At 48.6% G+C, this 14614-nt stretch overlaps 1 protein-coding gene across 1 annotated transcript in view; it reads right to left on the reverse strand.

Annotated features, from left to right (window-relative positions):
- Window positions 1–14614, reverse strand: part of LOC147305453 (nucleolar protein 4-like) — a 117276-nt gene that overhangs the window by 91400 nt on the left and 11262 nt on the right. The window contains exons 2-3 of the mRNA XM_086277132.1: window positions 4000–4152; window positions 1091–1202 (exon numbers count right to left, since the gene is read on the reverse strand). Coding sequence (XP_086133258.1) covers window positions 1091–1202; window positions 4000–4152 — 265 coding nt within the window. The remainder of the gene's footprint in view (window positions 1–1090; window positions 1203–3999; window positions 4153–14614) is intronic.

Consider the following 14614-nt stretch of genomic DNA (forward strand, 5'->3'; position numbering starts at 1 on the left):
AATGAGCGTTTCCAGGCCCATTTTCTTTGTTAAAGCCATTAATTAGGCTAATTGAGGAGAGAGACGGGACAATCCAATGACTCCTCGATTTAATGAAGGGAAGACGGCAGAAGGGGAAAAATGGGGGAAGGGATGGAGGAAGGGTGAAGGGAGGGATGGTGGGATGGGACAGGAAGCCAGCAGCAGTGGGGGAGGATAGAAGAGCTCGAAGCCGGATGGATGGATGGAGGAAAGACAGAAGTCTTCTGCAGCACGCACATGATCAGGAGAAGTGTAACGCTCCCTGCTGCAGAAGCATTCAGAGCTTTAAAGCTGTGTGTGTCTGTGAGCGCACAGGTGAGCTTCAGAGCAGAAAAGCTGCTCCTGCTGATGGACGCTTCATCTGTGCACTACTTCGACACGCTCGGGTGTTTCTGTGTTCCCGTGCGCACTCTGGCGTTTTGTATTTTAGCCGTGTGAGGCTGATGTAAGTGCGACAAACATCTTAAAACTTTAACCAGCGTCTGCTGAGAAGGTGAAGCTGTGTTTATTCACAGAACAGATGCTGGAGACTGGAGGCGGCACAGAACGTGAGGAATGTGGACGTCCGCGTCTCTCTGCGGACTTCTCGGCCTCGGCCGTCTCATCGCTTTCGTTTCTCGTCTCTGAACCGAAGCAGTAAGAGTCAGACGCTGTCACGATTTTTCCCCACAGCGCAAAAATGTTTTAACACGAGCGTTTCCATCGTGAAGCGGCTCCAGCTCCGTTTGCTCTTTACACCTCGTGTGAGAAGAAAGATTTCCTGCAGGCATGCAGCGCTGCGAGTAGCAGCGAGAATCTCGGAGTGTTTGTTTTTATGTCTAATTGTGTTTGTCGGGCGGCTGCAGAGGCTTCAGAGCCGCCGTGAGCAGCTCCTCATCAGCGTGACGGACAGGCGCCTGCTTTTCAAACTCCAGACATTTCCCTCAGTTCTTAGAGGCTGTCGGCACAGGAGGACAAATCTGGTGGTGCACAGCACGAGGCTCAAACATGAACTTTCCCCGAGCCTCGTCCTCCCGTGCTCCTGTGTTTCAGCTCTGCAGCTCAAACCCAGGGGAGACGCCGTTTGTACCTTTGCAGTCCTGCGTGGTGGTGCTGATGTGCATCCTCTTCTGACACTCGCCGCAGCTCATCAGGAAGCGAGTCACCGCCTCTCTGGGCAGGAAGGCGTACGTCTCCGCTATCTGAGGGAGAGAACAGAGACAGAGAGGAAGAGGATGTTCAGTCAGACTCTTCATCGAGTGTCTGAGATCAGGGAAAATGCGTCCACGTGTCGCTACGTTTCGTCGGTCTCTGTCATCGTGTGTTCAGGAAACAAAGATGGCAGATCAAAGCTTTAATGAATGAAACGAACGCTGCCTTTGACCTCCGGGTGACCTTCACCTGGTGGGAGGCGAACAATCGCCATGCCGCTGCAGTCGATCTGAGTCGATCTCTGCAACAGCTGACCCGACTCAGCAGGTGACATTTCAGAATAAACGCGAGGCAGCTGAGCGGCTGTTACACGGTTACGACAGTTCTGGTTGCGCCGCGGTTTCCAGACTTTTTAGCCAATAAGTGTGCGATATCGCAGTCGGACCCGCCCTTCAATCATCACGTCTGCTTCCTAACACTAAGCTGGGGACGGCTTCAAAACAGGACGTCCCTCACCGGCGGTGACATCACTGACAGCTGACACCATAAACTCTGTTATCAGCAGAAGAATCAAACGCCGTCGGACACGTCGGCGAACCAAGGCCCAGAAATGACTCTACAGGTATGCTTCATCATCTTCATCAGTATTCATTCTTCATCTTTAAATAAAAGTGAGAAAATAAAGTTGAATAAAATGAAATGTTTGCGTTTGATTATTACACAAAAAATCGACTCAATCCAAGAAAAACTTTCCACACGCTGACGAAGACGCGAGGTCGATGAACGCGTGGGAGGAAATCAAACATTTATTCAGGAAAAGGAGCACAGAGGAGGAGGAGGAGGAGGAGGGTGAGAGGAATTGAATGGTGGTTGCTGTGCAGCACGTGTGTGTGCGAGGAAGCAAATGTCACTCACACACACACTCTGGGCTTTGTGGCATTATGAGGCCCTGCTGTGTTAGCTCGATGGGTGGAAGTTAATGTGCACGAGGCAGAAGATGACTGATGAAGATGACTGATGAAGATGAACGAATGAAGGACGAGGAGACGAAACAAAGAAAGAAGAAATCTGTTCCAGCCTCTCCTGCACTGCAGCGGATTCACCAGCAGAGGGCAGTGTCAGCAGCTGAGACTGGCCTCTGAGGCCTGTCAGCGCTCCTGCAGCAGCTCTGCAGGCTTCAGAGTTTAACGCTCAGAGAACCACAGCGAATAAAAATGAAAGAGAAACAGGAAGTCCTGAGCACGCAGAGCCCATTCCACGGCCTGTGAAACAGGTCAGGATTCACGTGCAGAACGCAGTCACAAAGTCAGACTTCCACCCTGAAACTGCCCGTCACAGCTCCCTGCAGCTTCTTCTCTCAGATTACTACCCTCAGCACACGCGCCTCATCGGGAACATCTGTTCAAAGATCTTCGTCCAGCTCATCTCATGTGTTCCCTCAGCTTTGATCGCTTGTTGTCAGCTTCATATTAAGAGCTCATCCTTCATCCTCTGCGTCCAGCTGCTTCATGGTGCTCACCGATCACCTTCATTTATCCGCAGCTTCATTTTCAGTCGTTAGTACTTCAACTTCAGATGAACAATAACAAGTTTTATTCTCAGTTTGACCTTTAGCCAGGTAACGCTGACAGGTGGACACCAGTTACCTGAGATCATCTAACTGTCCTGATACTACTGTGTGTGCGTGTGTGTTTGCGTGTGTTTGTGTGTGTGTTTGTGTGTGTGCGTGCGTGCGTGCGTGCGTGCGTGCGTGTGTGTGTGTGCGTGCGTGTGTGTGCGTGTGTGCGTGTGTGCGTGCGTGCGTGCGTGTGTGTGTGTGCGTGTGTGTGTGCGCGTGTGTGTGTGTGTGTGTGCGTGTGTGTGTGCGCGTGTGTGTATCACAGGTCAGCTGAGTTCAGTGCGTGAACGCTGCAAGTTTTAATACTCAGCACTCATTCTTGATCCTTCTGGTGCTGCTGAGCTGATTATTGATCAAGTGACTGAAATAAGCCGCAGACGAGAAAAGACACCGTTTAGGTGACGTCATCACGCCACCATCACGACGTTCTGTGATGAACTGGCCGGTCAGACTCAAGCAGGTATCTGATCACACATGTGTGACACACACGCTCCTCACTGCCTACCCGATAATCCCGTACGCTCCTCACAGATCTTACAGCTCGCTGGGTCCATGTTCGGCTCCTGTGGTAGCGCCCTTATGTCGATACCCAACCCCACAAAGGTGCAGCAGGCGCCTCACGATGAGGCTCAGGCTGCTGCGATGCAGAGGACGAGCAGCCTGACAGAGCTGAGGGGAAAGGAGCCTTCAAGCATCACACACATAAAATGAATGCCACCTCGCTGTACCGACAGAGGGCAGCCAGAGGGAGTGCGCAGCCGCGACGCCTTATCGACTCACTGATCTGTTTATTTGGACCAAAGAAGCTCTGACGAAGCTTCGAAATCAGAGATTTGACTCGTTTACAGCCAAAAACAAAAACCTCAGAGCTGCGGGTAAATTCTGCCATGTGTGGAAGTCGCTCATTTACGTCACTCAGAGTTTTCTGTTCGTCCCGATCGGCTCGTGAGCACGCTCTGAAGGAGGACGCCCACCGGGCCGCAGCGAGGCTGCTGGGTTAGCATCAGAAACTGAAAGCAGACGGTTGTTCTCTGCCCCGAGACGCTCAAAGAGGAATGAAGCCCAAAGAAGAGGAAGAGAGACGGAGAGAGAGGAGCTCGGGTTAAGCAACAGACAGCACGAGTTGTGAAAGAGAGAAATGGCGAGCAGGGCGGAGGTGGGAGGGTGGTGCGAGGCGGAAAGACCACAGAGAGCCACAGAGGACAGGAAGCGGGCGGCGGCGTGCTCACAGCTTTGTAGGTCTTCTTCTGGCCGGCGTGCTTCGGTGCTTTGCCGGGATCGCCGCTGATCTCCACGTGCATGGCGTAGATGATGTCAAAGAAGTCCTCCACCACCGCCACGCGCTTCAGGAACGAGTCGACCGCCGAAACGCCGTCCGCACCCTGCAGGGAGACAGAGACAAACTCTCAGTTCATTCACACTTTTTGACCTTTGACCTAAAGCTTCACAGACGAGAGGAGACGTGGACGGAGGCAGACGCCTGCATCACGCCGCCATCAGCTCTGTGAGCGTTCACTAAACACCTGGTAAACATTCAAAAGGACAATAAAAAGAAATCAATAGGTTATCAATATGTTATCAATACGTTATAAATACATTATCAATATGTTAACACGACATGAACTCTGCTGAACGAAATGTTACAGATACCAAAGAAATCCATCACCATAAGAACAAACGTGACTCCTGAAGGGTCAGCTCTGAACTTCAGGAATAAAAACAAAAGACTGCTGAAGAAATCAATCAATCAATCAATCAATCAATCAATCAATCGATCGATCAATAACCAGCTTTACAGACATGAAGGCAGGAGGTCTGCCAACCATTGAAATGATGAGAAAAATCCCTGAATTTATAACCAGTCCAAACATTGGAAAAGGGAACTTCCTGTTCGCCGACCTGCTGCAGGTTCAGTGTTTAAACATCTCACTTCCTGTGCTGGTTCATCGAGTGTAATTATTCCTGCGCTCTAATTACTGAGCCGCTGTGAACTCACAAAGATTTATTAACAAAGCCTCCCAACAGATACAGACTCCTCCCCCTCTCCTCCGCCTCACACCGAGGGCTGGGAATAACAGGGAGCCACGCGGAGCTCTCGATTTCCCACAAGGCCGTGGGAGTGTGAGGTGTGTGCCAGCAAAACAAAGAGGTGCTCTGAAGGGAGGTAAAGAGAGAAAGAGGTACACAACACAGAATAAATAATAATAATGGAGTGCATTTATATAGTGCTTTTCTAGGCACCCAAAGCGCTTCACAATGCCACTGTTCATTCACTCTCACACACTGGTGGAGGCAGCTACAGTTGTAGCCACAGCTGCCCTGGGGCAGACTGACAGAAGCGAGGCTGCCATATCGCACCATCGGCCCCTCAGACCATCACCAGTAGGCGGTAGGTGAAGAGTCTTGCCCAAGGACACAACGACCAGGACAGAGAGCCCGGGGTTCGAACCGGCGACCTTCCGGTTACAGATAAGCTTCCCAACCCCCTGAGCCACTGTGAACAATCCTTTTTTCCCACAGCACACAAACTCAGCACAGCGAGGACGCGTGAGCCGGGCTGGAGGTAAAGCCGGGTCACTGACAGCACGGCTGGATTTGTTTGTTCTGAACAATCTTCTAAAACACGGCGGTAAAAGCCACCGCTTCCTTTCAGAAATTTCACAGTAAAATAAAGATGACACAGAGCACAGCATAAGAGACTGAAACACTGCCCGGAAGACTTTCAAAATTAAAGCTGTGAATTTACCAGAACAAAAGGGGAAATTACTGAGACACAAAACTCAAATGTAGGAGGATTTAATTTACCTCTAAACTAAATTCTCTGAATCGTCGCAGCTTCCTGCTCCTCTCCCACTCTAACGAGACCGCGATCTCTAAACTGATCCTACATCTGGGACGGTTTGACCCCAGTGACCATGTACTGCCATGTTTGCAAGTGATCCTGTATCATCAGGAAGAACAGGGGAAACCTTCCATACGTTACAGTGGCTGCAATTCAGCCGGCACAGCAGCAGGTGGCGCCCCCTATGGGACAGGGAGGACCACAGGGGCGCGCTGAGGCTGTTTTCCCGCCTTTAAGCAGACTTCTTTTGACTGGCTGCCACACAAACAGCTCGTAGCGCCTCCTGCAGGCCCCCGGCTGAAATGCAATGACATTAACAGGAAGTGAAACGGCTGCAGTGTTGGATACAGAGGCATTATTCTGAACTGTGGATCATGCTAAGCTGCTCTGGCAAACAGGAATACAGCATGGAGGTGGCCATGATCAGAACAGCTGCTTTAGTACATTTGTGAAAAGCTCCCAGTCTTCCTGGACCGTCACGCCTACCCAACAGGAAGGCGTGACGTGAAGTCTCCAACTTCCAGGAAGTCCAGCTGGAAGTTGGAGTGATTAGAAGTTCTCTGAGCTTCCTAAATGAGCTCGGAGGTGATAATCCTCTGTGGGTTATTTCGCTTAACGAGCTTTTGTGTGTGTGGGCGAACACATCGATCAGCGGAGCCTCGCTGTTAACACGCTGTACAGAAACAGGAAGTGGAGACCGTGAGCAACCTGAAACATCGAGGCCTGCCTGCAGGCACATTTCACCTCAGCGTCATGTGACCAAACCTGTTATGATGTATGTGAAACATCCAGCGTGGCGGTGACAGGTGTGTGTGTGTCGGAGGGTGGGGCCATTATTGTAAAGCAGCAACGTGAAGAGTCAATGAGCAAAAGCCTGTTGCTCCTCTCTCTCCTCACACACACACACACACACACACACACACACACACACACACACACACACACACACACACACACACACACAATTAGGACACCATATCTTGACCCATTACCTCCCCCTTTCCTTCTAGGGGTGCAGGTAATAAGTGTTGCTATGGTAACCAGCTGCAGCTTATCACAGAGGAGACATTTCTAATGTGCACCCCCCCCCCCCCCCCCCCCCCACCTACCCCCAGTGCCATTACAACTGCTTGGCAAAGAGGAAGAGGAGGAGGATTGGCTGGAAGAGAGGAGAACAGGAGAAAGTGGGACAGAGGCGAGGAGACAAAAGAAAAGAGGAAGGTGGAGGAAGGTGGAGGAAGTGATGGTGATGGTTGGAGCTGAGAATAAACTGTAATTACAGGAGGCTGATTGAAAGATGGAAGCCATGTTTAATATGAATGTTCATTCACACATTCCACTCATCAGCCAGTCCCATAGACTCCAATGAGTACAGTCCAGGTGTGTGTGTGTGTGTGTGTGTGTGTGTGTGTGTGTGTGTGTGTGTGTGTGTGTGAGTGGAGGTGAGAGAGAGCATGGGGACGCCTTAGAGCACCACACACACTCTCTCTCTCTCATTGTAATATCTTAGTGAGGACATGTCATTGACAGAATGCTTTCCTTGGCCAGTTTCCTGAAACATCAAAATGAATGCCTAACCTCACCATAACCTGACTGTAAGCCTGACATTAAAACCACATTTTGAGTCTCAAATACCTTCAAACTTGTGAGGACAGTTGGTCCCCACAAGTATAGGAACATATACTAGTGTGTACCTGTTTAGACACAACAATGTCTAAACAGGTACACACACACACACACACACACACACACACACACACACACACACACACACACAAACTCCCTCTGCAGCTATATTGGGCTGTGTCCTCTCTGCGGGGTCTTCTCATTAAAACATTTCTGTTTCTTTGACCCACTTTTAGGCCTCTGCATGAACACTTTCCCCACCAGTTGATTTTCAGGTGTGAACTCACCTGCACAGTGTCCCCGTGAAACACACGTTTCATATTTGATGTTTGTGGCGTTGAGGCCCACGCAGCGGGCTCTGAAGCGTCCATATTAATGAGGCCCATGTTTACACACTCGTTCATTACCGCCAACACTCAGTGTGTTCTGAATGTGTGAGTGACACCAGTGCAACGCACACACACACAGTTATCTGCACCGTCCAGCTGTTTATGCTCAGAAGAGGATGAGAGTCCACTCTTTTCACAAAGCTGCAGATAAAAATAATAGAAATGTGTAAACACATTATAATGCACTGTGCAAAAGTCTTGAGCCCCATCTGTGGACCGAGTCTTTGTCTCCAGGGGCCGAGTCTTTGTCTCTGTGAGCAGAGTCTTTGTCTCTGCGGGCCGAGTTTTTGTCTCTGCGGACAGAGTTTTTGTCTCTGCGGACAGAGTCTTTGTCTCTGCGGACAGAGTCTTTGTCTCTGTGGACAGAGTCTTTGTCTCTTATGGACCGAGTCTTTGTCTCTTATGGACAGAGTCTTTGTCTCTGTGGCCAGAGTCTTTGTCTCTGCAGACCGAGTCTTTGTCTCTGTGGCCAGAGTCTTTGTCTCTTATGGACCGAGTCTTTGTCTCTTATGGACAGAGTCTTTGTCTCTGTGGACCGAGTCTTTGTCTCTTGTAGACCGAGTCTTTGTCTCTGTGGACAGAGTCTTTGTCTCTGTGGACAGAGTCTTTGTCTCTGTGGACAGAGTCTTTGTCTCTTATGGACCGAGTCTTTGTCTCTGTGGACCGAGTCTTTGTCTCTGCGGAACGAGTCTTTGTCTCTGCGGAACGAGTCTTTGTCTCTGCAGACCGAGTCTTTGTCTCTTATGGACAGAGTCTTTGTCTCTGCAGACCGAGTCTTTGTCTCTTATGGACCGAGTCTTTGTCTCTGTGGACCGAGTCTTTGTCTCTGCGGAACGAGTCTTTGTCTCTGCGGAACGAGTCTTTGTCTCTGCAGACCGAGTCTTTGTCTCTTATGGACAGAGTCTTTGTCTCTGCAGACCGAGTCTTTGTCTCTTATGGACCGAGTCTTTGTCTCTTATGGACCGAGTCTTTGTCTCTGCAGACCGAGTCTTTGTCTCTGTGGCCAGAGTCTTTGTCTCTTATGGACCGAGTCTTTGTCTCTTATGGACAGAGTCTTTGTCTCTGTGGACCGAGTCTTTGTCTCTTGTGGACCAAGTTTTTGTCTCTGTGGACAGAGTCTTTGTCTCTGTGGACCGAGTCTTTGTCTCTGCGGACCGAGTCTTTGTCTCTGCAGACCGAGTCTTTGTCTCTGCAGACCGAGTCTTTGTCTCTTATGGACAGACTCTTTGTCTCTGCAGACCGAGTCTTTGTCTCTTATGGACCGAGTCTTTGTCTCTTATGGACCGAGTCTTTGTCTCTGCAGACCGAGTCTTTGTCTCTGTGGCCAGAGTCTTTGTCTCTTATGGACCGAGTCTTTGTCTCTTATGGACAGAGTCTTTGTCTCTGTGGACCGAGTCTTTGTCTCTTATGGACCGAGTCTTTGTCTCTTATGGACCGAGTCTTTGTCTCTGTGGACCGAGTCTTTGTCTCTTATGGACCGAGTCTTTGTCTCTGCAGACCGAGTCTTTGTCTCTTATGGACCGAGTCTTTGTCTCTTATGGACCGAGTCTTTGTCTCTGTGGACCGAGTCTTTGTCTCTTATGGACCGAGTCTTTGTCTCTGTGGACCGAGTCTTTGTCTCTGCGGACCGAGTCTTTGTCTCTTATGGACAGAGTCTTTGTCTCTGCAGACCGAGTCTTTGTCTCTTATGGACCGAGTCTTTGTCTCTTATGGACCGAGTCTTTGTCTCTGCAGACCGAGTCTTTGTCTCTTATGGACCGAGTCTTTGTCTCTTATGGACCGAGTCTTTGTCTCTGGGGGCCGAGTCTTTGGTGGTCCTGTGTAGAATTATTACAGCAACTGCTCCACCTCTTGCTCTTCTCTTCGTTTCCACGGCGCTGCCTGATCCCTCCATCCGAGCCTCCATCTCTCTGCTCTGACCTGCTGCACCTTCACCTCCACCCTCTTATTATCAGCAGCCTCGCTCTCTTGTTTCCCCTCTTTCTGTGCCTCAGCTCAGCTTGCCATCCCATTTCCAAACCAGCCTGTTGCTAGGATACACACAGTGTCCATTCAATGAAAACTGAATGCCCCCCTCCACACCATCACCACCACCCCTGCTCTTCAGCCTCCACCTCTGCCCGTCTTCATCAGCACACACACACACAGCCCTCAGGTTCCACGATGCAAAGCAGGAAGAAAAGATCCGCCTCCAACAAGAGCATCAGGAAGTGGAGCGGTGTTAATATTTAATAGACGCATCACATCAGGGACATTTTAAGCAACAACACGTGAGAAACAGCGTGAATGAAAGGAAACCGTCTGCCGCTCTGCAGTCCACGGAGACGTGGCGGTGCACCAGGCGAAGCGTCCACAGGACATTTAAAGGTTTCTGCCTCGAGGCGCTTCAGTATGAACCAGAACACCTGATACTCGCGTGATCAACACGTGAAGCTGCTACCTATTTAAAACCCCTCCCACCAGCTGCCACTGCCCAATCCTGACCCAGCAGCGCCTCACCCTGCCGTCTCTCCAAACCACAACCTAGCGGAATCCGAGCAGCTCGAAGAAGCAGACGACGTCTCAGTTCTACAAACAAGTGTATTTAAGCCCTCGCGAGGGAGGGAGGTGGTCACTGACCCACCGCTGATCATGCGAGTCGTCACGTGAGCCAAAGTGCGAACAAAGTGTGGGTCATCAGCACCAGAGCTTAACACCGAGGGTGAAAACACTGTGATAGACCTGATAAGTAAGGTGGGGATGGCCACTTTTAAGAGCTTTCTTTGCATGTGTGTGTTCCTTTTCGACTCTCCGCTATTTGTTTTTAGGACTGATGAAGCTTCTGGGATGATCTTCACAAACTTAGGGAAGTCAAGTTTCCTCCTTTTTCAAGCTCCTCAGACTATTGTGACTGTGAACCTACACAGATGTGGATCTGACAGAGTGTTTGTCCCTAAATGTGATCGTGTACCTTTGTTACTTAGCCAACAAGTGCGCCTGAAACAGAGACGCCAAGGTCCAAACAGGACTGTAAGAAGCTCCTCGCTAATAAAAGTGCAAACTAAGCTGCCACTGCTAATGAGGAGCGGAGTCTCTAACGTGAAGCGTTATGTTTGAATCAAAGCAGTGAGACACAGGCAGCACCTGACAAACAGCCATGTACGGCCTGATGAGAGCGCCACGCTTCCACGTGTGTGACCAGAGCGCCGACAGTCTGTGAGAAAGGTGTGAACACACCGGGCTCTGCACCGCGGGTTTAACGCAGGCTAAAAACAGCTCGGCTCATTCAAAGGAAAAACAAACGAAGCTTTCATCAACTGCATCTGTCACGCTGCTCCTTAGCCAACAAACAGCGCTGCTGCTGTTTGTTGGCTAATTAACCTCCAACCTGGCAGCAAAAATAGAAGCTTCACCTGCTATCACAGAAACCTCGCCCACCACACTTCTTTTAGACTTCAAACTTCTGCTCAGCACAGCCTCTCGCCTGCTTCTGCTCACTTCACCGTTTCCCCAGAGTGGACAGAGCAACACGCTGATGAGGAAGACGGCCTCCGAAGCTCCACGGGATCAGATTTCACACACACACAAAAAAAGAAGAAGTGTTTCTGCTGTAATCCAAGAGATTTATTAGGTGCGTGCGTGCGAAATCTTCATAATGAGGCATAATCATCAGGACCTCTCAGTCCTGTTAGAGTCCAGACCCAAAACCTGCCAGGCAACCAAGAGCGCTGCTGCCCCAGTTCAATAAATGACCTTTCTGAGTATCACGGCGCTCTCAGAGTCACAAACCTGTTAAATAAGCATTACAGGTAGAAGAGGTTCAAACCTGTCTTTGACATTAATCTTCTATTTTGGATTCCATATCACTCAGCCAGATGCTGCTAATCAGTGCTCAGTAACATCCAATCAAAACCCTAGAATCTCACTGCACACCAAAATGAAGCTCCGCCTCCTCAGACGCTCTGTTAGTACAGTGACCTCACAGCCACCGTGATATTGGTCACATGATGTCATTAAAAATGCTCCAGAAGACTCCAACAGCACAAACACAGTCCAGAGGTCCAGCTCAGGTGAAGCTAGCAGCTACATCCACCTGTCAGTCAAAGAGGCCACGCCCCTAATAATGAAAATAGGTGAGTTATAGAAGCATTGTGCCCATGTATGATCCACAGAGACCAATCAGTTTGTGTATACATGTTTATTTTAACATGGGAGTCTATGGGACTCACTACCGCCCCTGCTGGACATCAGAGGAACTGCAGGTTGGATGTTCTGACGCAGGGGTCACCAACACGGTGCCCGCGGGCACCAGGTCGCCCGCAAGGACCACATGAGTCGCCCGCGGGCCTGTTCTAAAAATAGCTCACCATAACAACTTACCAGTAAGCTGCATCTATTTTTATTTTTTCTTGCTATTTTTTTTAATCACAATTGCATTGGTGTTAATTTGTTAGAGATAATATATAAAAAAAATGTTTATTATTAAATATTAGATCATGATCTAATATTTAGTGCTAGCTGGTCTCCACGGAAACAGTTGCCGTGAAGACCAGCAAAGGCAAAGGTGAGGAGATGAGGAAAACATGGCGGAAAAAAGGAAGAAAACATCATTTTCACAGTGAATGGGAGGAAGAGTTCTTTTTTACCACTGTGAAAGATTCATGCGTGTGTCTCATTTGCGGGGCGACTGTGGCAACGGCAAAGTGGCACAATGTGGAGAGACATTTCCCAACGCGTCACACAAGCTACCATGCTAACTACCCAAAGGGCAGCACACTGCGAGTTAAAGGCAGGTTTGAGCAAACAGCAGTCTTTTTTCACAAGACCGGTGAAAAACTCCCCAAAAGCAACCGAAGCCTCATTTAGAGCTACACATTTCATGACTAAGAAAAAGAAGGCATTTTTAGACGGGAAGGTTTTCAAAGAAGCAATGATGATAATTGCAAAAGCTGTGCTTAACGACGAGAAGTATGGAAACGATGTAATCTCCACTCTCTCCGATGTCCAGCTGGGGGCAGCTACAATTGTTAGAAGAGTGTCGGCTATGTCCGGGAACTTGGCCGATCAGTTGGATCAGGATCTGGCAAAGTGCAGTTGCTTCTGCATCTGAGACTTTTGACCAAGTTGCAGAAAAGTACACTCAAGTCATAAACCGACTCGGTCGAGAGTTTGAGAACAGGTTTTGTGACCTTGATCAGCTTGAGCCATGTGTCTCATTTGTTTCCAATCCTTTCATGAATGTGGACACAACATGCATTGCTGAGCAACTAAGTTCAATGTTCAGCTTGGATGCTGGACAGGTGGAAATCGAAACTGGAACATTGCAAAATGACGTCCACCTCAAAGCCTGTCAGGGTGCACCAAACTTTTGGTGCCTTGTTGACACAGAAAAGTACAGTGGTGTGTGCACAGCAGCTGTGAAGGTTGCCAGCCTGTTTGGTTCAACCAATCAGCCTTTTCTGACATGAACTTCATCAAGAACAAGCACAGAACACGCCTCTCTGATGCACATCTGCAAGACTCACTCAGAGCTGCAGTGTCAAGTTATACCCCAGATTACAACACACTGGTGAACAGCATGCAATGCCAGGTTTCCCACTAACAGACAAAGAAAGCCATATTAGATGTTCTCAGTGGCAACATTACAGTGTCATGTCAAAGTTGAATTTAATTATTGAAAAACAAATGTGTTTGTTAAGTGTAACATGTGACAATTTGCTTTAAAATGCTGCAGATTTGGTGAAAAGTTCTGTAAAATTTGAAAGTTGATTTTTGTATGTTACATACATACAAAAATCATGTATGTAACCGTGCATGATTGTTAAAATTTGTTAGTGGTAAGTGAAAATGTTGTAGAAGTGATCACTTCAAAATGTAAATACTTGCAGAGATATATAGAAATAAAGCGTTGCATATTGATATTTATGTTTCCTACTTGCATTCTTTATAATTATGGTGAAAAATATTTAACATAATTAGTGTTTTTACATAGATGAATATCATTAATTATTAATGATAACACATAATTAAGTTAAATTGAGGAAATTTGTTATTTGAGAAGTGTGTGTCAAACTGGTAGCCCTTCACATTAATCGGTACCCAAGAAGTAGCTCTCACTTTCAAACAGGTTGGTGACCTCTGCTCTGACGCATCAACATGTTTTGATTCCACTTTGAGGACTTGCTGACATTTACAGTGCACAACAAAAAGGACCGCATGTTTCCTGTCAGCCATTTTTAAACATCATTGTTACGGTTCAACACAATGACGACGCCGTCAGATCAACACGAGAGGAGAGGATTACTGTGACGATGATGAGCCAGAGAACGGTGATGCAGACACGAGCACGCAACAACACACTGCTGCTCTGAGGAGCACTGAGCTAATTATCCAGCAGCGCTGGCAGCAGGGCAGGGAAGGGGCACAGAGGAGGAGGAAGGAGGTGAGGAGGAGGCGAGCATGGGGGGCAGGCATCTGTGGGGAGGCTGAAAATGGAAGAGAAGGCATACTGGAGAGAGGTATGGTTTTTTTAAAGGGGGAGGTGGGAAGATGTGATAATGAGAAGGCCGCTGTCCCACAAGAACACCTCCCTCCTCCTCCTCCTCCTCCTCCTCCCGCCTGCTCTAAAGCAGGAAAACCTTCCAGAAAACAAAAGATTCTCCAACAGCTCCACCTGAACACGGAGGAGACATGAGTGCAAAGAAAAACCGATCCGTGGTTTAAACCAAAGCAGGAAGCATCGAAGCATCGAAGCATCGAAGCATCGAAGCATCGAAGCATCGCGTTTCCTGCTAATAAACCCAGAACAATCCACTGTGCTGGGTTTGTTTCAGAACAGTTATAATCATGTTTAAGACAGTGTATATTCATCATATAACACTTTATAAAACAGCCGTGAACGAGGGCGTAACTCCCCTGTAATTAAACAGGATGTCAGGTGTTTGATTTGAAATGACACTTGAATTAGAATTCAGCAACATCAGACTGCTGTTGAACAAAGGAAGGATG

This window comes from Aulonocara sp. 'chitande type north' Nkhata Bay, linkage group LG20 (genome assembly GCF_057382095.1).
Source record: "Aulonocara sp. 'chitande type north' Nkhata Bay isolate Kocher_YH1m ecotype deep benthic linkage group LG20, A_spYH_male_GT1.1, whole genome shotgun sequence".
Taxonomy (NCBI): domain Eukaryota; kingdom Metazoa; phylum Chordata; class Actinopteri; order Cichliformes; family Cichlidae; genus Aulonocara; species Aulonocara sp. 'chitande type north' Nkhata Bay.